Raw genomic sequence first — 22,206 nt, forward strand, 5'->3', positions numbered from 1 at the left:
AGCCAGCACCAAGCCATTCCGGCGTGAGAGCAGTCCATAGGGTACCCACTGCCACCCGGTGGCCTCGTTCCTGCCTGGGCCGTGCTGCCTTGTGTCTGACGCTAGTTTTAGCCCATCTTGGCTTTTCTTAAATGTGACTCGTGTCTGAGGAATAACCTCTGTCAGAGATTTTCATCACCAGCGTCCACTCTGTCCCATCTCCGACATCGCCATGGGAAGCATCTAATTGTTCTTTGTGTCTCTCCGTTTGTCCCTACAGTCCCCAGGGAAAAGCCTTCCGCTCTAAAGTGGAGTTGATTGCGTACTTCGAAAAGGTAGGCGACACCTCCCTGGACCCTAATGATTTTGACTTCACGGTAACTGGGAGAGGGAGCCCCTCCCGACGAGAGCAGAAACCACCTAAGAAGCCCAAATCTCCCAAAGCTCCAGGAACTGGCAGAGGTCGGGGACGCCCCAAAGGCAGTGGCAGCACGAGACCCAAGGCGGCAGCGTCAGAAGGTGTGCAGGTGAAAAGGGTCCTGGAGAAAAGCCCCGGGAAGCTGCTCGTCAAGATGCCTTTCCAAGCCTCGCCAGGGGGCAAGGCCGAGGGGGGTGGGGCCACCACGTCTGCCCAGGTCATGGTGATCAAACGCCCTGGCAGGAAGCGAAAAGCTGAAGCTGACCCGCAGGCTATTCCCAAAAAGCGGGGCCGAAAGCCTGGGAGTGTGGTGGCAGCTGCCGCTGCCGAGGCCAAAAAGAAAGCCGTGAAGGAATCTTCCATCCGCTCCGTGCAGGAGACCGTGCTCCCCATCAAGAAGCGCAAAACCCGGGAGACAGTGAGCATCGAGGTCAAGGAAGTGGTGAAGCCCCTGCTCGTGTCCACCCTTGGCGAGAAGAGTGGCAAGGGACTGAAGACCTGCAAGAGCCCCGGGCGGAAGAGCAAGGAGAGCAGCCCCAAGGGGCGCAGCAGCAGCGCCTCCTCGCCCCCCAAGAAGGAGCACCACCATCATCACCACCACTCAGAGTCCCCAAAGGCCCCTGTGCCGCTGCTCCCGCCCCTGCCCCCACCCCCGCCCGAGCCCGAGAGCTCCGAGGACCCCACCAGCCCCCCTGAGCCCCAGGACTTGAGCAGCAGTGTCTGCAAGGAGGAGAAGATGCCCCGAGGAGGCTCGCTGGAGAGCGACGGCTGCCCCAAGGAGCCAGCTAAGACTCAGCCCGCGGTCGCTGCCGCCGCCACAGCTGCAGAAAAGTACAAACACCGAGGGGAGGGAGAGCGCAAAGACATTGTCTCATCCTCCATGCCAAGGCCAAACAGAGAGGAGCCTGTGGACAGCCGGACGCCCGTGACCGAGAGAGTTAGCTGACTTTACACAGAGCGCATTGCAAAGCAAACCAACAAGAATAAAGGCAGCTGTTGTCTCTTCTCCTTATGGGTAGGGCTCTGACAAAGCTTCCCGATTAACTGAAATAAAAAATATTTTTTTTTCTTTCAGTAAACTTAGAGTTTCGTGGCTTCAGGGTGGGAGTAGTTGGAGCATTGGGGATGTTTTTCTTACCGACAAGCACAGTCAGGTTGAAGACCTAACCAGGGCCAGAAGTAGCTTTGCACTTTTCTAAACTAGGCTCCTTCAACAAGGCTTGCTGCAGATACTACTGACCAGCCAAGCTGTTGACCAGGCACCTGCCCTCCCACCCAAACCTTCCCCTGTGTGCTCCTGAGGGACAGAGCATTGAGAGGACACGCCCGTTTTGGTGCCATTGATGCCCCGCCCACAGCTAGCTCGACTCCCCCACCTCCCCCAAACCCCACCAGGTTGGGACAGGGAGGTGTGAGGCAGCAGAGACAGTGGGATTCTTTATGGAGAGGAGGATGGAGGTGGCCAGTGGCTATGGCCCACGTGATCCCACCTGTGGCGGCACGAAGTACGGCCCCGTGGCAGCCCCAGTCCAAAACTGACAGAGACATTTCACAGGCTAGGAAGAAGCGCTGTCTGCTGCGGCTCCGGCACGGCTCTGGGGGAGTCATCCCTTTGAACTGCGAGTGTAGACTGGCCTGAGCCGCAGGAGGGAACGGCCCTGTCCTTGAGGGCTGTCCTCCAGTGGACGGCGCTAGCGAGAGACAGAGCAAGAGAGCACACGTGCACGCGCCTCTGGAGGCTGCAGCATGAGGTGTGGGCAGGCTGGCCTGAGGTAGGCACTGAGTGGACGGGGCGAGAGGGGAGGAGAGGAAAATGTTCTTCCAATTACTTTCCAATTCTCCTTTAGGGACAGCTTAGAATTATTTGCACTATTGAGTCTTCATGTTCCCACTTCAAAACAAACACGCTCTGAGAGCAGACTGGCTTGAATTGGTGACACTTTGTCCCTCGAGCCACCAGACATGACGGTGTTCAGAACTACCTGGATCTGTATATACCTGCGCTTGTTTTCAAGTGGGCTCGGCACATAGGGTTCCCACGAAGCTCCGAAACTCTAAGTGTTTGCTGCAATTTTATAAGGACTTCCTGATTGGTTTCTCTTCTCTCCTTCCATTTCTACCTTGCTTTCATTTCATCCTTTCATTTCTTTTCCCTTCTCCCTTCCCCTTTCCTCCTACTTCATCCCTTCTGTCCCCTACAGCTGCAGTGCCCACCCATACCCAAGCCAACACTGATTGATTGGTTCTAGGCCCTAGAACTCTCCCTGCCCTTTGCCTTCCCACTGCCAGTACCAGCCCCCCCCCGTTCAGAGCCCTGAAGAATCCTGGGTTCTGCTGGGGCCAGCCTGGCCTCTCTCAAGAGCCAGAGGGCACCAAGGTCTGATTCTCCTATGTAGCCCCCTGTTCCCTGGAAAGAAAAAGGCCAGAGGCTTCTCAGACCTTGAACCATGAGCGAAGCTCTCCACCTTTCTCCTCTAGAAAAGTGGACCAGAGAAGCTAGAGAGCGCCCTGTGGCCTGCCAGGTGTAAGTGGCCCAGCAGGGCCTCCAGCTGCCAGGCCTGGCCCCACTCCGAAGTCTGGCGCCGAGCATCACGAAGCAGGGCGGCTGGCAGAACCAGTGCAGACACTCCTGAGACCTGAGCTGGGAGCCACTCCTGGGCCCTCAGCCCCTCTCTTGCTCCCCCCTTTCCCATGGAAATGTGCTTTTGCTCAGCGCAGACTGGGTGGGGCCGGTACAGCCCTCCTTTTGCTATCTGGTCTGTGGGTTGTGGTGTGGATGTTGGAGGCTTGGGCTTGCTGTGGGGTTTTAATCAGTTTCCCTTTGGGATCCCATCTTTCTAACTCTGTTCAGGAAGTCCTTATCTAGCTGCATATCTTCATCATATTGGTATATCCTTTTCTGTGTTTACAGAGATGTCTCTTATATCTAAACCTGTCCAACTGAGAAGTACCTTATCAAAGTAGCAAATGAGACAGCAGTCTTATGCTTCCAGAAACACCCACAGGCACGTCCCATGTGAGCTGCTGCCATGAACTGTCAAGTGCGTGTTGTCTTGTGTATTTCAGTTATTGTCCCCTGGCTTCCTTACTACGGTGTAATCATGAAGGAGTGAAACATCATAGAAACTGTCTAGCATTTCCTTGCCAGTCTTTAGTGATCAGGAACCATAGTTGACAGTTCCAATCAGTAGCTTAAGAAAAAAAACCGTGTTTGTCTCTTCTGGAATGGTTAGAAGTGAGGGAGTTTGCCCCATTCCGTTGGTAGAGTCATAGTTGGACTTTCTAGCATATTTGTATCCATTTCCCTATGCTGTGAAAGCAAGTCCTGCAACCAGGCTCCCGTCAGTCCGACCCCTGATCCCCTTCCACCCGCTCTGCTGTCGATCCTCCCGCCTTCACTTCTGACTCCTCCTCGAAAGGAAGGGGTGGTCAGAGGAGGGGCCTGGCCCTTCGGAATTCCTCTTCCTCCGAGAACAAAAGGCTCCTGTGATCCCACAGTGGCCTCGCACTCCCTGCACCCCCAAAGGACACCCGTGCACAGCAGCGTGCGGCATCCAGCCAGGTTGTCCCTGAGAAGATGTCTGTTTTGATCAGTCGGGTTTCCACACACTGTGCATTAGTCCAGTGAATGGTGGCTCCTGGGCCCAGTGTCCAGAGGTGGCCTCCCCTTCGGCGGGTGCGCCTGGGCCTGGGAAGAGGAGTGTGGGGCCACCTGGTGCCCCGGCGCCCACAACACTTGGCTCAGGAGTCGATTGGGAACACAGCATTTCAAGTCTCATTTTCTCTCGGTCGGTCCCCACCTGCAGCTCCCTCGCTCCCCAGCCTCTTTCCCTTAAGAGTTCCTTCCGAAGCTGCAGATGGGGCCTGAGGCTCCTCAGAGATTTCTCGCTGTTTGCCCCTTTCTTCCCCATTCCCTCGTCCCCAGATAAAGGCATCATGAGTCAGTCGCCTTTAAGCAGGCAGCTTTGTCAGTTTATCACCCTGGGAGGCAGGGACCCTGCAGCTCCCCTGCACTCCTGCCTTAGGGTCCGGTTGACAGGAGATTGGAGGGAAAGCCTTAAGCCACGGGATTCTCACCAGCTATGTCCGGCCCAGTTTTGGGGTGTGACCTCGATTTTGTCTGTACTTGAACACTATGAAGATTGGGGGGCATCTTTTAGTGCATATGTGAAGAATACAGGAACTGACCTGCAGCTTTCAAGTCCCCATGGGGCTAGGTCACTAAGGTCACATCGACAGTCTCCCCTGCCTTTGTTCTAGTTGTTAGCTACTACCTCCTCTCCCGACAGAACACTGTATGTCCTCCAGCTCCTCCCAGGCACGCCCACTCTCCCTGCCTGCCGCTGGGCTTCTCAGAACCAGCAGAATGGCTGGCCCTGGAAATGCAGCGGCCTGGGGACTTCTGGCCGCAGCCAGGCTCCATCGAGTACAGCTCCCTTCTGCTGGTATCCAAAGGCCTGTCAGGGGATGCCCGTCCATCAGTGCCGCAGTAGCCAAGGGCCCCGGCCTCTCAGCTCTTGGGATGGACATGGGAACCCGAGCGACCCCAGATTGTCACGTGCCCAGCGTGTTGCTGACGCTGATCCCAGAGGAGAAAGAGACTGCCAGGCTTGATGGGGAAAGGAGTTTCCTGAGCTGACAGGACCTCTGAGTTTTCAGTAACTGTTAGTAAGCTGCTCAAGCCCAGGAGAGAGCAAAAGATTGTGAACCGAAGCCGCCAGGAAAGACCAACTGGATTGCCTTTATCCCGAGTAGAGCCTGCCAGAGCTCTGTAGCCCCTCGCCCACCACAGCCCCCTTTCCAGAGCATTCCAGCCAGGCTCTCTGGGCTGACTGGGCCAGGGAAGATCACTGGGACCGGTTCTCTGAGAAGACCTTTTGCGCCAATTCTTAGCTTGTTGCCCCGAATTGTTTCCTGATTCGAGTCACATCAACAGATCCTAGGACTCATGGCTTAGACTTCAAGAAATAAACTAATCCTAGAGCCTCTGTGGACAATTGCATAGGAAATCCCACTCGGGATTTGCCTGGACAACGTGCCGTGGGGGTGGGGTAAGGGGTCAGGCACAGCAGCACCCTCACCCGGGCAGAGCCCGCCGCATGTTCTCACTTCTCTCTTGGCATCAGTGAACTCTGAAGGCATTTGTCAATTCTCTCCACTGTAGTGTCTTCTCTTAGATACCGTACGGATCTTTAGAAAAGACATAGTCTAATTGTTATAAATCGCTAGGATACTGCCTCCCCCAGGGTCTACAGTTACATGATAAAGGGGAAAAATTGAACACTGACACCGGTTTGCAATAGGTTAGGAGGAAAACCTAGAAAACATTTGGCAGAAAATTACATTTTGTTGTTTCTGAATGAATAAGAGCCAGGTTTTGCAAAAATACCGACCTAAAAATACTTAGCGCTTGCCCTGAGGTGTCTGCTGCGTGGTATAGGCAAAGGGACATTCAGCCTGAAGCCTCTTGTACTTGAGGAGGGGGAGACCAGGGGCTTCCGGAGACTCTAGGCCTTTTTGTCACTGGGGAGCCGCTCTCTCCCCGGGGAACTGTCCCCAAGGACCTGGTTGCTGACCGCGTCCTTTGAGGGTGGTGTGGAGGTCAGCGGCCTGCCTTGACTCTAAGCTGCAAGAGCCCAGCTGTCCATGTGGGAAAGCGAGGTGTTGACCGGTGAGCCGGAAGGCCCAGCCCCGCCCTGCTGCCCACTGTTTCCCCATCTTGCCCGAGCCTGCCCCCACCTTGGAGTGCGCCCAGGGAACTAGGAAGGAGCTTCTGCCTGGCGCGCGTCGTGTGCCCATGCCTGGCGCGCGTTCTTCCTGCTCGGCTCTTAGGACCTCAGGCTGAGGTGAAGTGGCTGTGTGGCCAGCACCCTGTACACCCCTCTGAACTCGCCCCTCGCCCCACAGAGCCTCTTGCTGCCTCCCCAAGCCACCTTGCCCACCTCTCACCCTGGTGGGAGGCGCCAAGAGCCCCAGGGGCACAGGGAGAGCAAGTGAGGGCGGTGTGGGAGGGAGGCCCGAGCCGCAGTCCTCGTACGGGCAGAGCACACACCCTCCCAGAAGGAAATGCCGCCTTTGAATCTCAGTGCATTGTGGGCACCTTGCAGTTGGCCTTTGCTCCCTAGCTGCCCTGTCGGTCTGAGCATTGCTCAGCAGTGAGAACAGAGGAGGTTGGCAAGGCTCCTGCCCGTTGACGGCCCCTTCCCCTGCCGTGTTTGTGAGTCAAGTGGCAAAGCTGTTCTTCCTGGTGAGCCTGAGTATATCCAGTAACTTAGAGACTCTCCGCATAGGCCTGCTTCGTCTCCTCTGTCCTGGGCTTTGGTTTTGCGTTTTAGTTCCGCTCTTTGTTTTCTTTTGTCCCTTTTATTTAATGCACCGACTAGACACACAAAGCAGTTGAATTTTTATATATATATATATCTGTATATTGCACAATTATAAACTCATTTTGCTTGTGGCTCCACACACACACACAAAAAGACCTGTTAAAATTATACCTGTTGCTTAATTACAATATTTCTGATAACCATAGCATAGGACAAGGGAAAATAAAAAAGAAAAAAAAAAAGAAAAAAAAAAAAACGACAAATCTGTCTGCTGGTCACTTCTTCTGTCCAAGCAGATCGTGGTCTTTCCTCGCTTCCCTCAAGGGCTTCCCTGTGCCAAGCGAAGGAGGCCTCTGGGCAGCACCCAGGTTTTGCACTGTTTCTCTTGTGCTTGGGAGAGGGGTCCCAAGATCCAGGGTGGGTACAAGGGTGCTTCCCTTGACCCTGCTGACATCCAGAACGTAGTCAGCAAAGCCTGGTCCCCTCCACCTCTGGGGCATGGGGAGCCGGGGTCCACGGAGGCTGCCTGACGCCCCCAGCCTCCTCCCAGTGACCCAGTGAGGGTGAGCCCACGGGGAGAGTCAGCCGAGCAGGCCTCTCCACCAGTAGGGTTCAAAGCGCGTCCGCCCTCCCCGCTTGCCGAGTCCAGGAACTGGAGGGGAGATGGGCGACCCGTCCTGTCTCTGAACCTGCGAGCTGCACCAGGTCGAATGCCAGGGACCCCAGATCCACATGCTACCAGTCCACTGGGTCCCCTCTAAGAAGTAGGGAAGACTCCAGAAATGTCCCTTTCTCTTCTCCATTCTACCAGTGATTGCATTTGCTTTTGTCATTCTTAACGAGCAATATCTGCTAGAGTTTTGCTGTAACAGTTCTTTTTGAATCATTTTTTAAGTAATTAAAAACACCAAAAAATAAAATCCAGAAACTTGTTCTTCCAAAGCAGAGAGCATTATAATCGCCAGGGCCAAAATCTCCCCTCCCTGTGTCACTGCTTCTTCTGAGGCCTGAATCCAAGAGAAAGCAGTCCTAGGCCCGTTGCGTGGCTGGGCTACCCCTTGGGCCCCTGGGAGGAAGCAGGGCCGGGGCAGCCTCTGGGCGCCGTCCTGGGCCTGCTCCAGACAGCGTGCGTTCAGTACTAGCAGTGGGTCACGACATCCTTTACCGCCGTGCCGGGGCTGATGGCAGAGAAGGCCAGCAGGCCTGGTCGCTGCTGTTTGGCCGCTACCAGGTGGGTGTCCGTGCGCGTGCTTTGTGACTGACGGGAAATCAGCGCCGAGTTAGCCTCACGCGGTGACCTCCAGCCCCGCCCGGAAGGAGCGGGCTGAGCGGCTCAGTGTTTCTGGGGAGCTGGACGGTGGCGTGCGAAAGGCTTGCAGAACTCGAAGCCTGCTCCTGCCCTTGCTACCACGGCCTCCTTTTCCATTTGATTTGTCACTGCTTCAATCAATACCAGCCGCTCCAGAGTCAGGAGTTGATGAGTAGATGACCAAATATCACCAGGACTGTTAGTGTGCGCCGAGCCTCTCCTCGTGCCGGCTCCTGTGCATCTGGACACTGTACCGTGTGCTGTGTTTGCTCTCCTTCCCCCGCCCTCTCCTTGTCTTTCTGGGGTTTTTCTGTTTGGGTTTGGTTTGGTTTTTATTTCTCCTTTTGTGTTCCAAACATGAGGTTCTCTCTACTGGTCCTCTTAACTGTGGTGTTGAGGCTTCTATTTGTGTAATTTTTGGTGGGTGAAAGGAATTTTGCTAAGTAAATCTTCTGTGTTTGAAATCTGTATTGTAACCATGTTTAAAGTAATTGTTCCAGAGACAAATGCTTCTAGACACCTGGTTTTTAGTTGTTGTTGCTATTGTTGTTGGTTTTTTTTTTTTTTTTTTTGAAACAAAAGCATTCGGAGGGAGGGGACGGTGACTGAAATGAGAAGGGGGACCCAAAGAGGCGACCCCTATCCAGTTCAGCCAGAAACCACCCAAAGAAGTTAAGCCCGGGGAGTCCCAGTCCCAGCCCACACTCCGAATAGCTGATGTGTTGCCATTTTCAAAGTCAGCAAAACCAGTTTCTGTTCCACCCAGTGGATTCTTTGGCCCTCCCCCCAAGATTATTACCATGGTGGTTATTTCGAAGGCAAGACAAAGTTGGTATTCCTTTGAGGGGAGCCAGGAGGGGCTGTGTGTGGGCAGAGCTGACCTCGCTGAAGCGTGCCTGCTAAGCCCACTTGTGGGCACAGGTCAGGGAGACGTTGGCTGGCAGAGGATTGGCCACTCCCCCCGCGGGCCCAGCTGCCCCTGGAGAGGCCAGCTGGCGGGCATTCTCATCTCCAAGATGTGCCCTGCAGGCACTACCGTCTTTGTTCAAGACCCTTCTGTCACACCCTACCCCACCCCTCCTCCGAAGTGCTAATGTCAAGTCTGCCCCACCATCCCTGGACAACTGCTACAGGACCGTGGCGGGGACCCTCTCCCTCCTCACTGTCAAGTGATTCCTTGCAAAATTCCAACACGAGACATCCCTTCCCTCTCCATGGCCAAGAGAGGTCCTTCTCCGAGAAGCCTCTGCCCTCAGCACATGGCTGGGACTCCTGAAACGGGGAAGCGATCCGTGCTCCCTGCGCACCTCACAGCCCCTCCTGAAAGGCGGCAGTGCTGACCACTTGCACAGGGGATGTAGGAGCTAGAAGAACCAAACAGGGCATCTGGCCCTTCCCGAGTTGGGGGGTGGGGGGCGTGTTCCCCGGAGGCTGAGCTCTGGGGGACTGCGCTGCCAGTGACACACGGGCCACCCTGTCCTGGGGGAGACTCAGCTGGAGACGTGTCTAAAAGCCCTCGATCACATTCACCCTCAGTTTTTGTGTTTTGGGACAATTACTTTAGAAAATAAGTAGGTTGTTTTAAAAAACAAAAAAATATTGATTGCTTTTTTGTAGTGTTCAAAAAAGGTTCTTTGTGTATAGCCAAATGACTGAAAGCACTGATATATTTAAAAACAAAAGGCAATTTATTAAGGCAATTTGTACCATTTCAGTAAACCTGTCTGAATGTACCTGTATACGTTTCAAAAACACCCCCCACTGAATCCCTGTAACCTATTTATTATATAAAGAGTTTGCCTTATAAATTTACATACAAATGTCCGTTTGTGTCTTTTGTTGTAAACTCAAGTGGTTTTTTCATAAGGTTCTTTTACTATTTGAAAAGATGGGCAGCACGCAGTTTGATTTTATTTTTGTAAGTTTTTTAATACATGTGAAAGCAAAGACTACTCAGCATGCCTTTCTAAGTGACGCGTTTGCACCTTTGTTGGGAAGTACTGTATCCTGTGCTGTTAGCATTCTCGATAAATCTCTCTGTGAAAGTGACTCAAGGTCTGGGCTTTCATTGTAAGACCGAAGTCTCCTCCAGCTCACGTGGCAGCCTCATTGGATCCGGCTGTCCCTGAACACAGATCACACAGATCGTCACAGCAGGACTGCTGGCGAAGAAAGGGAGGCCCGCCTCTGCCATAGGCCGGCCTCCCCGCCGCTGCCGCCGCCGCCGCCGCCGCCACGGCCACCGCCGCCGCCGCCGCCGCCTCGGCTTGCTCCGGGTCCAAGCTTTCCAAGCACACTGCTCCAGGTGCGGTGAGGAAGGCCTGGCCTGAGTCTGCCTGCAGAACAGCTAGGTCTGGACGTGCTCTGGGGTCCCCCGCCATCCTCAGGGCTCTGTCCCATCATGGCCAAGACCTTGGTGTGGCCTCTGCTGACTGTTAAGCTTGCCCTCTGACCAGGCAAGGGCATGCCGAGGGACTGCCCAGAGGGGGCGCTGTTGTCACAGGTGTCCTGTAAGGGTGTGGGTTCTCGGGCCACAGGTGTCCTTGGGCGGCTGGTGGAGAGGACAGCTGCACGGGCCGCGGGGCTGTGGCTTCACTAAGTGGCCCACCTGCTACAGAGCACCCTTTAGAGTCCTGGCCTTGAAGGTTAAATGAAAGAAAAGTGAGCCTGTGTGCATGGAGCATCTCTCGAGTACCAAGTCTGTTCTAGGAGGACCACATGTCCACTCCCGCCAGGCTTAGTGTGTGTGTATGATAACGTCACACATGCGACTTGGTAGACCATCCTGGTTACAGCTGTCACCGTGCAAAGCCACAGGGACTCAGGGCAGGGCTGGCCTCTTTAGGAGCAGCCGCAGTGGCTGCAGCTTCTGGGACGAGGCTCCAGTGGGACCGGCCATGGGCCTTGGATGCAGCCGTCAGTCCTTGGGAGAAATTGAGGGTTAAGGGGACAGTCAGGGAAGGAGACCTGTTGCCTTGCGTGCACCTCGCTGGAGAAACGAGAATATGGCTGCGGTGCCACGGGTGGGGTGTGCTCTGTGTAATGCGGGAGTCTCGTGGGGAGAGCACGCACGAGACAACAGGTGCAGTGGGGCTGTGCACAGTGCTGCGTGTGCCAGTCGGGAAGCTGAGCCTTGTGGAATAAGGGCTTGAGCAGCAGGTGCAAACTCACAACTGCAGGGGCATCGTACGTGGCGCATTTGATCACACCTAAGGCCAGCTGACGTGCCCAGAGGACCACACTTGAGGTGGACAGGCAAGGACTACCTGGTAGCCGCCCTGTAGACCACACTCGAGAGCTGGGACTTCACGAAGCTTGGGAAGATCTCATGCGGGAAAGTGCTGTGCTGGGACGGGACCTGAGGAGCCCCCACCCCAGGCGGAGACAACCAGGAAGCTACTGTGTGTCCAGGTAAGAGGCAGCTGTGAGAGGATTTCTAAAGATGCCGGGTGGCGTGGTAGGACAGTAGCGGCTACCGAGATGCACAGCAGAGGAGAGGCCAGAAAAGCCAAACACATCAATGGCTACAGAACATCAGGGAACGGGCTGCTGACCAATGTCGGTGACTGACAACTGCTTCAGAAAAGAGGTTGGGAGCGGACCAGACTCTGATGTCCTCAGGGGGACGTGCAAGCTGAGCAGAAGTGTGACAGAAACGGGAGCCGACGGGGACAGGCATTGTGGCACAGCAATGCCAGCATCCCACACAGGCTCTGGTTCGAGTCCCGGCTGCTCCACTTCTGATCCAGCTCCCTGCTAATGGCCTGCGAAAAGCAGCGGCAGGCAGCCTGGGTGTTTAGGCCCCTACCACCCACGTGAGAGCCCCGGATGGAGTTCCAGGCTCTTGGCTTCATCCTGGCCTAGCCCTGGTCAGTGTGGCCATTTGGGGAGTGCACCAGCAGATGGAAGATCTCTCCTCCCTCTCTCTCTCTCTAACTTTCAAATAAATCTTAAAAAGAGGGAGGAGGGACAGCAGAAACTGAAGGCCACGCATGCAGGAGTGGAGTACAGGTGTGTTAAGAGACACACATACATATATGTGCTGGAGCAGCTTTCTGTGGAGCCGACAAGACAGGAACTGGGGCACAGGAGGTAGCCTGGCGGACAAAGCTCCAGACTGTAACCCTGCATCCAGCCTCACCACCAAATGGCGGGGGAGGGGGAGGAGGGCCAGGTATGGGGCGGGTGGGGGTGAGGGTTTGCGTGGGAAGCTCTTACGTGACGCACTGCTGACCCCCATCCTGCCTAAAATTCTACATACTCTCCAATGGCTTCCAAATAAAGCCAGAACGTACAGTGACCGCCCAGTGACTTTTCCCAGGTGGGCTATGAGCAGCCTTCCTGGAGCAGCCTCTGCCTTTGCCGCATCCTTTACCCCCAAGTGCTGGGAGCCCTGTCTCCTGTCAAAACCTCACTCGGATGGCCCCCCTCCTAGAAGGCCGCCGGGGAGAAGGGTCGTGTGCCCCCGCCTGGCGCGGACCTGTCCCGTGGAGGGCTCAGGGGCCCTTCAGCAGGGCGCGTCGAGGGCGGCACGGGGCGCCCCCGTGTGGCCAAGGGGCGCGGCGGCGGCGGCGGCGGCGGGCAAGATGGCGGCGGGCCGGGGCACCGCCTCTTCCGCCGCGCCGGGCGTCGCACGAGGCCGGCTTGAAGGGGAAGTGAGTCAGTGTCCGCGGATCTGGCCGGCCCAGGCCCGCGCCCGCCGCGGCCCCGAGAGGCCCCGGGCCGGCGGCGGCGGCCATGGCCGGGGGCCCGGGCCCGGGGGAGCCCGCGGTCCCCGGCGCCCAGCACTTTTTGTATGAGGTGCCTTCCTGGGTCATGTGCCGCTTCTACAAAGTGATGGACGCCCTGGAGCCCGCCGACTGGTGCCAATTCGGTGGGTGGAGGAGGAGGGCGGAGGGCGGAGGGCGGAGGGCTGGGGACGCGAGGCGAGGGTCCCCGGGCGCCCTAGCCTGACCCCCCACCCCGCCCCGCAGCGGCCCTGATCGTGCGCGACCAGACCGAGCTGCGGCTGTGCGAGCGGTCCGCGCAGCGCACGGCCAGCGTGCTGTGGCCGTGGATCAACCGCAATGCCCGCGTGGCTGACCTCGTGCACATTCTCACGCACCTGCAGCTGCTCCGCGCGCGAGACATCATCACAGCCTGTGAGCACACGGCCCACACACCCTGGGGCTAGGGGGCTGGCTGAGGGGACAGCTGGCACCTCGGGAGGCTGCCCCACTCCCACCCCTGGGCCTCAGTCTGCCTTTCCTTCCTTGGCATCCCAGGGCACCCTCCCCCCCCTCTCCCGCCCCCCAGCACCGCTGCTCGGAGCCCCAGCAGCATCTCCGAATCACCTGAGGCCAAGGACTGGAGCCCCCAGAAGTTGCAGTCCTCAGCGTCCACCCTGGCCTCCCCCGGTAAGAGGGCCTGGACGAAGGGCCTGCCCGGCCAGGGCCAGAAGCGCTGGCTTCAGGCGTCTTCTCACTGGCTGCTTTATGAAGCTGTTGCAGGTTCCCACACCCATCTGGAAGCTGAACTTCGCTCCATCCCAAGCCTCACGTCCCTCCGTCCAGCGTTGCCATCCGCGGCGCCTTCCTCTACCAAGGTAGGTGCCCCTGCCCCCCAGGGAGGGCTCCAGACAAGGAGGAAGAAAGTCAGCCTTTAGTGCTCTGCACACCACAGTCGGCCAAGCCGCATCAGCTGGGAGGCGGCTAGAATGGGGGGCGGAGGGGCACTGGTGGCCTGGGCCTTCCCTCATCCAGGGTCTCTTCCCTCAGCCACGCCCAGAGAGCCCAGTGTCCCTCCTGCACGGGCCACACCCCCCTCCGTTCTGCTGGCCCCTCTGTGAGATCTCCCAGGGCACCCGGAATTTTTCCAAGGAGCTCCAGATCGGGGAGGGCGGCTTTGGGTGCGTGTACCGGGCGGTGATGAGGAAGACTGTCTACGCGGTGAAGAGGCTGAAGGAGGTAGGCGAAGCAGCCTGGCTTCCCAGGGCTCCCGCCCGGCTCCCCACAGCCCTCCCTCAGCCCGCCGATGCCTGCTGAAGGTTCCGGGCCTGGGCCAAGGTGACATTGCGAGTGGCTGGCAAGCCGCCGCTCCGGGGGCCTCACGCTGTCCCGTGTTCCCTGCCACCTCCGCCCGCAGGACGCCGACCTCGAGTGGAGCGCAGTGAGACAGAGCTTCCTGACCGAGGTGGAACAGCTGTCTAGGTGAGCCCAGGGGCTCCCTCCTGGTTGCAGGCCGAGGGCGAGCCTCCGTGCGGCGCTGGGAGCCGCGAGCTCCAAGCCCAGCCTCGCTGAGCGCCCCACAGGGACCACACAGTCAGTCCGCAGAGCCCAAGTGCTCAGGCCGCGTTTGTGTCTAACAGGTTCCGGCACCCGAACATCGTGGACTTCGCTGGCTACTGTGCTGAGAGCGGCTTCTACTGCCTCGTCTATGGCTTCCTGCCCAACGGCTCCCTGGAAGACTGTCTCCACTTCCAGGTACGCTCACCTGGCCCAGCGCTGACCATCTGCCTGGGACCCTAAGCCTTGTGCGGGAGCACGCCGGCAGACAGGGCCTGGACTGCCAGCTTCCTCTCGGGCCTGAGGTTGTCCCATGCGCACCCAAACTTGGCCATGTCTGAGCTGTGGCAAGAGCTTCCTGGGGCTGTGTTGGGAGAAGCCCAGCAGATCCTGTCAAGAAATCCCAAAAACACAGGCCCTGGCCACTTTTTCCCGGCTGCTGGGTGCTTTAGGAAGGGAAAAATGGAGCCCCAGAGAGGGAAGTGGCTGGCTTAGTCCAGGGTCACTGAGCGACAGATGGAGGGACGGTGGAGGCCAAACAGCGGCCATCGCTCAGCCTCCCCTGTGCCCCCTCTGCTCCCTCGGCTGCCCCAGACCCAGGGCTGCAGCCCTCTCTCCTGGCCTCAGCGACTGGACGTCCTCCTGGGTACGGCCCGGGCCGTTCAGTTTCTGCATCAGCACAGCCCCAGCCTCATCCACGGAGACATCAAGAGGTGAGGAAGGGTCGCTGGAGCTGCAGCAGCCAGCCTGCAGCGAGTCCCGCCCCCACCCACGCCCACCCCCAGCTGGGGCCTCAGCGCTGGGGCCTCCTGGGCCATTGAGCACCCTTGCCTCTTCGGGGCCAAGGCTGGGCCAGCCTGCAGCGAGTCCCGCCCCCACCCACGCCCACCCCCAGCTGGGGCCTCAGCGCTGGGGCCTCCTGGGCCATTGAGCACCCTTGCCTCTTCGGGGCCAAGGCTGGGCCAGCCTGCAGTGAGTCCCGCCCCCACCCACGCCCACCCCCAGCTGGGGCCTCAGCGCTGGGGCCTCCTGGGCCATTGAGCACCCTTGCCTCTTCGGGGCCAAGGCTGGGCCGACCCTACGCTCTTCCCTCCTCAAGTTCCAACGTCCTCCTGGATGAGAGACTGACGCCGAAACTCGGAGACTTCGGCCTGGCCCGTTTCAGCCGCTTTGCGGGGGCCAGCCCTGGCCAGAGCAGCACTGTGGCCCGGACACGGACCGTGCGGGGCACACTGGCCTACCTGCCCGAGGAGTACATCAAGACGGGGAGGCTGGCGGTGGACACCGATACCTTCAGCTTTGGGGTGGTGAGCTGTTGGCCCCGCTGCTGCCCGGGGCGGGGGCGGGGGCGGGGGGAGCCGCAAGTGGGCGAAGGCAGGAGGGGCTGAGCAGGCCAGGAGGCCCCAGAGCTTCGGCTCCACAGCCTCTCCCTCCCTTCATGGTGCCTTTCCTTAGCCTGCACCTGCTGTTATGTTTGTGATTTTACATTCTCTCTCTTGATGCGGGCCCTGCAAATGGCCTAAACTTCAGCGCCCGGCTCTGTTCCTGCTGGGAGGCAGGCCTCATCTGCCTGTCGCCTAGCTGTGTACCCTGTCCACCCTGGGGGCCTCCTCTCTGCGCGCAGCCCCTCCCTGCCAAGGCTGGGATGCTACTGGCCCAGAAGCCCGTGCAACATTGTCCATCGTGCCCTCTCTCCAGGTAGTGCTGGAGACCATGGCTGGCCAGAGGGCTATGAGGACGTATGGTGCCAGGACCAAGTATTTGGTGAGCCTCTTGAGGCGGGGCAGGAGTCAGGATGGGAGGCGGCCAGTGCCCCTGGCAACCGACAGGTCCAGCCCTGGGAGGTAGAATGTTCCAGAAATGCAGCCACCCGTGGAAGCCTGCCTCCATGGGTGCTGCTGAGTCATCTTTCAAAGTGGGCAGGGCCCCAAACAGCTTCCTTTGCCTTGCTGGGGAGAAACCTGTCTTCCTTCTGTGGGTGGCGTGGGCCTTCCTTGACAGACCCCACGTGGGCTGCCGGTAGGGAGGGCAGCCCCAGTGTGCTGGGAGCAGAGCTGCCCTGGAGAATGCTCTGGGCTGGGGGGGGGGGGGGGCGGGGGGGAGCTCCGTGCCACTCCGTGTCCTTCTCCTTCCTCTCTGCCTTGCTGGGTTCTCATCTCAGCCTGATGGTGGCCTAGGCGCAAATTACTGGGCCTCAGTTTCCCCACACGCAAAATACGTTTAACACACTATGTGTGCCGGAGTGGTTCCTGGACCCACAACACACCTGCCTCTCCTACTGCCTGGGGGCGGCATTGGGCACACAGTAGGTATTTAACAAGGCCACGGGAGGGTGGCAGGGTCTAAGGCATTCAGCCCCCGCTCACAGGATCTGTCCCGCAGAAGGACCTGGTTGAGGAGGAAGCCGAGGAGCTCGGGGTGGCCCTCAAAAGCGCCCAGAGCACTGTCCAAGTGGGCGTGGCTGCTGACGCCTGGGCTGCCCCGATCGCCACCCGGATCTACCAGAAACACCTGGATCCCAGGCCTGGGCCGTGTCGGCCAGAGCTGGGCCTGGCCCTGGGCCGACTGGCTTGCTGCTGCCTGCACCGCCGTGCTAAGAAGAGACCCCCCATGACCCAGGTAAACACAAAGGGGTGAACAAGGCAGCTGCCCACAGGGGTAGGGTGGCCAGCCCTGCTCTGACCTCCCCTACCAGGGCTAGGAGGAAAGGGTTCTCACTGTGCCCTCTACTGGGTGTGCTGTGCCAATGCATTTGCCTTTCCCTGTCCCCTCACTTCTCTGGTGGCAGTTGACAGTAGCAGGGCAGAGAGAGTCGTACTCTAGAAGACAGAGAAGGGCCATCCTCAGCCCTTGGCGCCTCTGTGATGGGGACGGAGGGGCGGTGTCTTCCTAGGCGTGACGCCTGGGCAGCGTGACCAGGCCCGACACCGTGCCCGCCGCCGCTGGTATCAGCTCTGCTCACCCTGCAGGTGTACGAGACGCTGGAGAAGCTGCAGGCGGCGACGGCAGAGGCACCCGCAGAGCCAGAGGCCGCCGGCCGCAGCCCTCCTTCCCCGCAGGAGAACTCCTACATGTCCACCGGAAGTGCCCAGATCCGGGCCACCCCCTGGCAGCCCCCTGCGCAGAGCGCAGAGCGGCTCCAGAGAGGCGCCAACCAGCCCGTGGAGAGTGACGAGAGCGTCTGTGGCCTCTCTGCTGCCCTGCACTCCTGGCACTTGGCCCCAAGCAGCTGTACGCAGGGGGGCACCGCTGGCCAGTCAAGCTGGGGGAGTAGCCCCAGCCTCCAGCCCACAGCAGTGGAAGGTAGCTCGGGCCTTCAGGGAGGAGGAGCGGGGACCAGCTGTTTGGCTCAGCATGTCCTTAGCAAGTTCACGAGCATAGATAACAGCACAGACAATGACTGGTTGCCCCTGCCCAGCTCACCCGGCTGGTGCCTGAGGCAAGGCCAAGAGCTCACTATCTAGCCCACTCCCCATGCCAGTCCTGGAAGCCAGGGACACGGCAGGCTCTGTCCAGGGCCGGCCCCCTGGCTTAGCCTGAGTTCCAGCTCCGTGGCCTCACAGTTCACGGAGTTCTGTCCTGAAGCCAGGGAAGCAGGGGGCTGGGAAGGCTGACCAAGGAGTTCCAAGGGACAGCTAAGAGGGTGCTGTCTCCACCCCAGGATCGCCCCTGGGCAGCTCCACGTCGTCGTCGACGTCGTCAGAACCCCCGCAGATTATCATCAACCCCGCCCGCCAGAAGATGGTGCACAAGCTGGCGCTGTACGAGGACGGGGTGCTGGACAGCCTGCAGCTCTTGTCGTCCAGCTCTGTCCCAGGTACCCGGCAGTCAGCTCCAGCTCCGCCTCCCGAGGCGGTCCCCGCGCGAGCCCCTCCTGCTGGCCGCCAGGAGCCACGCCCTGCGGTGGGCGGGCTGCTCTGCAGGGCTGTTCTGGCCACACCCCCGCACCCTGGCTGGCCGCCCAGCCTGCACCGCTGTCCCAGCTGCGTCACTGGCTGACAGCGGCACCTTCCCTTAGCCTGCGGATGCCAGCCCCCTCCCCCCGCCGTGTTTCCGGCAAATGTGGAGGCGCAGCAGGAATTTTCCATTGCAGGCACTTAGAAATAGAAAGCAGCGCTCCCGAGAGCAGCGCAGGAGCTGAGGAGGAAGCCGCGGGCCAGGCCCCGCGCCAGGGCTTGTGGTGCGCAGGGAGCCTCCCGTTTGCTAAGTGGCATTTGCCCCTCCCTTCCTCCCTTCCTTTCCTAGGCCTGGGCCTGGAGCGCGAGGACAGGCAGGGGCCCGAAGAGAGCGACGAATTTCAGAGCTGATCGCTCACCTGGGCAGATCTCCTCAAGCCCGGAAGGCAAAGTTCTCATGGTTGCAAGTTCTCATGGCGCGCACGGGCCGTGCGGTGGGGAGACAAGGCGACGTCCCCCGCTTTCTACGGGTGCGGCACAGGCCGGGCTAGAGGCCGGGAGAGGGCAGGACGCGCCCCAGGCTGCGGGCAGCGTTTCGGGCCGAGGAGAGTGGGCCCTGGCTCCCCTGAGTGCCGGCAGCCCAGGCCTAGACGCAGCCCTTAGACCGGCCCCGAGGGGAAGCGGCCATTCCGCACGCGATTCCGAGAAGGGAAGCCCGCCAGCGCGGCCGCCCCTGGGCACTACACGTGGGCACTACACGTGGGCTCCACGCCGAAGGCGACGTCCACCAGGCAGGAGGTGGCCTGCGGGAGCAGGGCGGACACAGAAGGGACACGTTTGCCGTGAAGAAATGTGAGGCGAAGCTTTAGGCGCACGTCAGGCTCTGTGTCAGCAGATGTCCTCTTGAGAGCCTTCGAAAGCGGCCAGGCCTTGGTCGTGCAGGCCAAGGCCTCCTGCGGTAATAAAAGCGAACATGTTGGTTTCCGGCGCGCTTGTGGACTTCCTTGCATCGCAGGCCCTGCGCCCCCTAGGGGCTCGACTCCCAGCTCCCAGGTGGCCAGCCCGGGCTGGCCAGAGTGCTGTAGTACTGCTCCCCGGGAACATTCACTTGCTCCTGGGATAATTCAGTGCAGGGAGTGGGGGGGGCGGTTTGATGCTGTGACAAGTGGTTGCCTTTATTTCTTTTTCTAGTTGGTCATTGCTAGTGTCTGGAAATACTTTGCATATGGGCCTTCTATGCTGACTTAACCTAAGCTCACTGATTAGTTCCAGCACGCTTTTGGGAGATACCTGGGGATGGTTTCCATATGCAGCCATTTGACTGCCATTTTACCTGCCTTTCGGTTCCTTCCTTGCCCGGTCTCACTGCCCTGCCTGGGGTGGGGCCTCCGGTCACGTGTTACGTAGAGGTGGGAAGTGTTGTCTTTCACCCCCAAGTATCACATTGCGTCTCTGCTTGTCATCTATATTTTCTCAGGTTATCCTAGTTTTCTAAGAATTTTTATTAGAAAATACTTTGTAAATTTGGAAGGAGAGTATTATTGAATTTTTTAATTTTTTAAGATTTTATTTTATTTATTTGAAAAGGACAGAGAGAAGGATAGAGAGCTCTTCCGTCTGCTGGTTCACTCCCCAGATGGCTGTGACAGTCAGGGCTGGGCCAGATCAAGCCCAAGAGCCAGGAGCTTCTTCCAGGTCTCCCACGCGGGTGCAGGAGCCCAAGCACTTGGGCCATCTTCTACTGCTTTCCCAGGCCATGACCAGGGAGCAGGATTGGAAGTGAAGCATCTAGGACATGCACTGGCGCCCACATGGGATGCCGGCACTGCAGGCCGTGGCTTTACCCGCTACGCCACAGTGCTGATCCCATTTTTTTAATAAAGCAAAGCATGCCGGCTTTAAAAAAAAAAAAAAAGATTTGGGGCCACCATGGTGGCTCACTTGGTTAATCCTCTGCCTACGGCGCTGGCATCCCATATGAGCGCTGGGTTCTAGTCCCGGTTGCCCCTCTTCCAGGCCAGCTCTCTGCTGTGGCCCGGGAAGGCAGTGGAGGATGGCCCAAGTGCTTGGGCCCTGCACCTGCATGGGAGACTGGGAGGAAGCGCCTGGCTCCTGCCTTCGGATCTGCACGGTACTGGCCATAGCGGCCATTTGGGGAGTGAACCAACAGAAGGAAGATCTTTCTCTCTGTCTCTCTCTCTCTGTGTATAACTCTGTCAAATTAAAAAAAAAAAAACTGACGAATCTGATGTATGAAGAAGGCTTCATGGATTTATTAAAAAAGAAATAGGAAAGAAGCCAGCGCCGCGGCTCACTAGGCTAATCCTCCACCTTGCGGCGCCGGCACACCGGGTTCTAGTCCCGGTCAGGGCACCGATCCTGTCCTGGTTGCCCCTCTTCCAGGCCAGCTCTCTGCTGTGGCCAGGGAGTGCAGTGGAGGATGGCCCAAGTGCTTGGGCCCTGCACCCCATGGGAGACCAGGAGAAGCACCTGGCTCCTGCCATTGGATCAGCGCGGTGCGCCTGCCGCAGCGCGCCACCGCGGCGGCCATTGGAGGGTGAACCAACGGCAAAGGAAGACCTTTCTCTCTGTCTCTCTCTCTCACTGTCCACTCTGCCTGTCAAAAAAAAAAATAGGAAAGAAAAGATTGATTTATTTGAAAGTGTTACACAGTACAGAGAGACAGAGAGAGGGATATCAATCTTCCATCTGCTGGTTCACTCCCCAGGTGGCTGCAACAGCCAGGGCTGGGCCAGGCTGAAGCCAGGAGCCAGGAGCTTCTGGGTCTCCCACGTGGGTGCAGGGGCCCAAGCATTTGGACCATCTTCCACTGCTTTCCCAGGTGCATTAGCAGGGAGCTGGATCAGAAGTGGAGCAGCCGGGACCCATATGGGATATCAGCACTTACCCATTAAACCACAGCACCAGTCCCGACTGAATGTCTTCAGATAACTTTTCTGCATCTGTAGAGATGACCACGTGATTTTTATCCTTTATTCTGTTCGTATAGTGAACATTCTCAAATGTTAAACCTTGCATTGCTTAGATTACAACATGTACTTTGTCATGGTATGTTACCCTTTCATACAAGCGTACTTCAAGAAGATCATGGAAAATTTAATTATACGATTAGTTTATCTTGCTGCCAAAAAAAAAAAAAAAGAAAGTTGAGATCCATGCACATGAGGATCCTCTTCACAGAGACGCTAGTGTCGTGGTGCAACAGATTCAGCCCCAGAGTGCTGCTTCAATCCAGGCCCCTGTTAAAGGGCACCGGAGCATGGCCTAAGTGCCTGGGCCCTCTGCCACCCCAGGGAGACCCAGAGGGAGTTATAGACCCCTGGCCCAGCCCCAGGCTTTGTGGCCATCTGGGCCATGACCAAATACATAGAAGATCTCTCTGTCTCTGTCTCTCTCTCTCTCTCTAACTCTTCCAAATAAATACATTTGTAAATCTCATGGAAACTACATGTTATGAAAAAACTACATGAATTTAAAAAATGTTTTGCACCAAAATAAGCTCATATTTTCCATTTTCCATGAACTTTTTTGCAGTGCCTTCGTGTATTCCCAAATCCCATTTGCTAATACCTCTTGCAAATGTTTACGTCTGTGTTGGTGAGAATATTGATCTCTAGTTTTCTAGTAATATCTATGTCTTTTTTTGGTACCAGGACCTCCTAAAATCCCTCCTTTTAGTTTCTTACAGGGCTTATGAAGGCTTGGTTTGAATTATTCTTTAAATTTTTGATAGATTCACAAGTGAAGCCATGTGCACTTGGGGTTTTCTTTATGGGAAAACTTTTAATTAGATCCTGGGCCATTCAGATGTTCCATTCTATTAATATCAATTTTGATAACTTGTACACTTATATCTTTGAAGGAATTTGTTTCTTTTAGGTTGGCTTAAAGTTAATAATACTCCCTTATCATCCCGTTTAACATCTCTAGGATCTGTAATGACACTCCCTCTTTCGTTCTTTTTGTTTTTAACATTTATTTAGTTCTTTGAAAG

At 57.6% G+C, this 22,206-nt stretch overlaps 2 protein-coding genes across 2 annotated transcripts in view; both read left to right on the plus strand.

Moving 5' to 3' along the window:
• The window catches only part of MECP2 (methyl-CpG binding protein 2), an 87,378-nt gene extending 77,204 nt beyond the window's left edge, over positions 1-10,174 (plus strand). Inside the window, exon 3 of the mRNA XM_062182877.1 lies at positions 260-10,174. Within this exon, the coding sequence (XP_062038861.1) occupies positions 260-1,343 (1,084 nt within the window). The 3' untranslated portion in view covers positions 1,344-10,174. The remainder of the gene's footprint in view (positions 1-259) is intronic.
• Positions 10,175-12,766: 2,592 nt separating this feature from the next.
• Positions 12,767-19,178, plus strand: IRAK1 (interleukin 1 receptor associated kinase 1). The gene is made up of 14 exons (XM_062183441.1): positions 12,767-12,905; positions 13,006-13,173; positions 13,297-13,428; positions 13,513-13,616; positions 13,789-13,977; positions 14,156-14,220; positions 14,379-14,493; positions 14,890-15,008; positions 15,395-15,602; positions 15,994-16,059; positions 16,678-16,914; positions 17,265-17,598; positions 17,957-18,112; positions 18,541-19,178. The coding sequence occupies exons 1-14, from the start codon at positions 12,770-12,772 to the stop codon at positions 18,600-18,602; spliced, it is 2,091 nt and encodes a 696-aa protein (XP_062039425.1). The 5' UTR covers positions 12,767-12,769; the 3' UTR covers positions 18,603-19,178.
• Positions 19,179-22,206: the final 3,028 nt, after the last annotated feature.

This window comes from Lepus europaeus, chromosome X (genome assembly GCF_033115175.1).
Source record: "Lepus europaeus isolate LE1 chromosome X, mLepTim1.pri, whole genome shotgun sequence".
Taxonomy (NCBI): domain Eukaryota; kingdom Metazoa; phylum Chordata; class Mammalia; order Lagomorpha; family Leporidae; genus Lepus; species Lepus europaeus.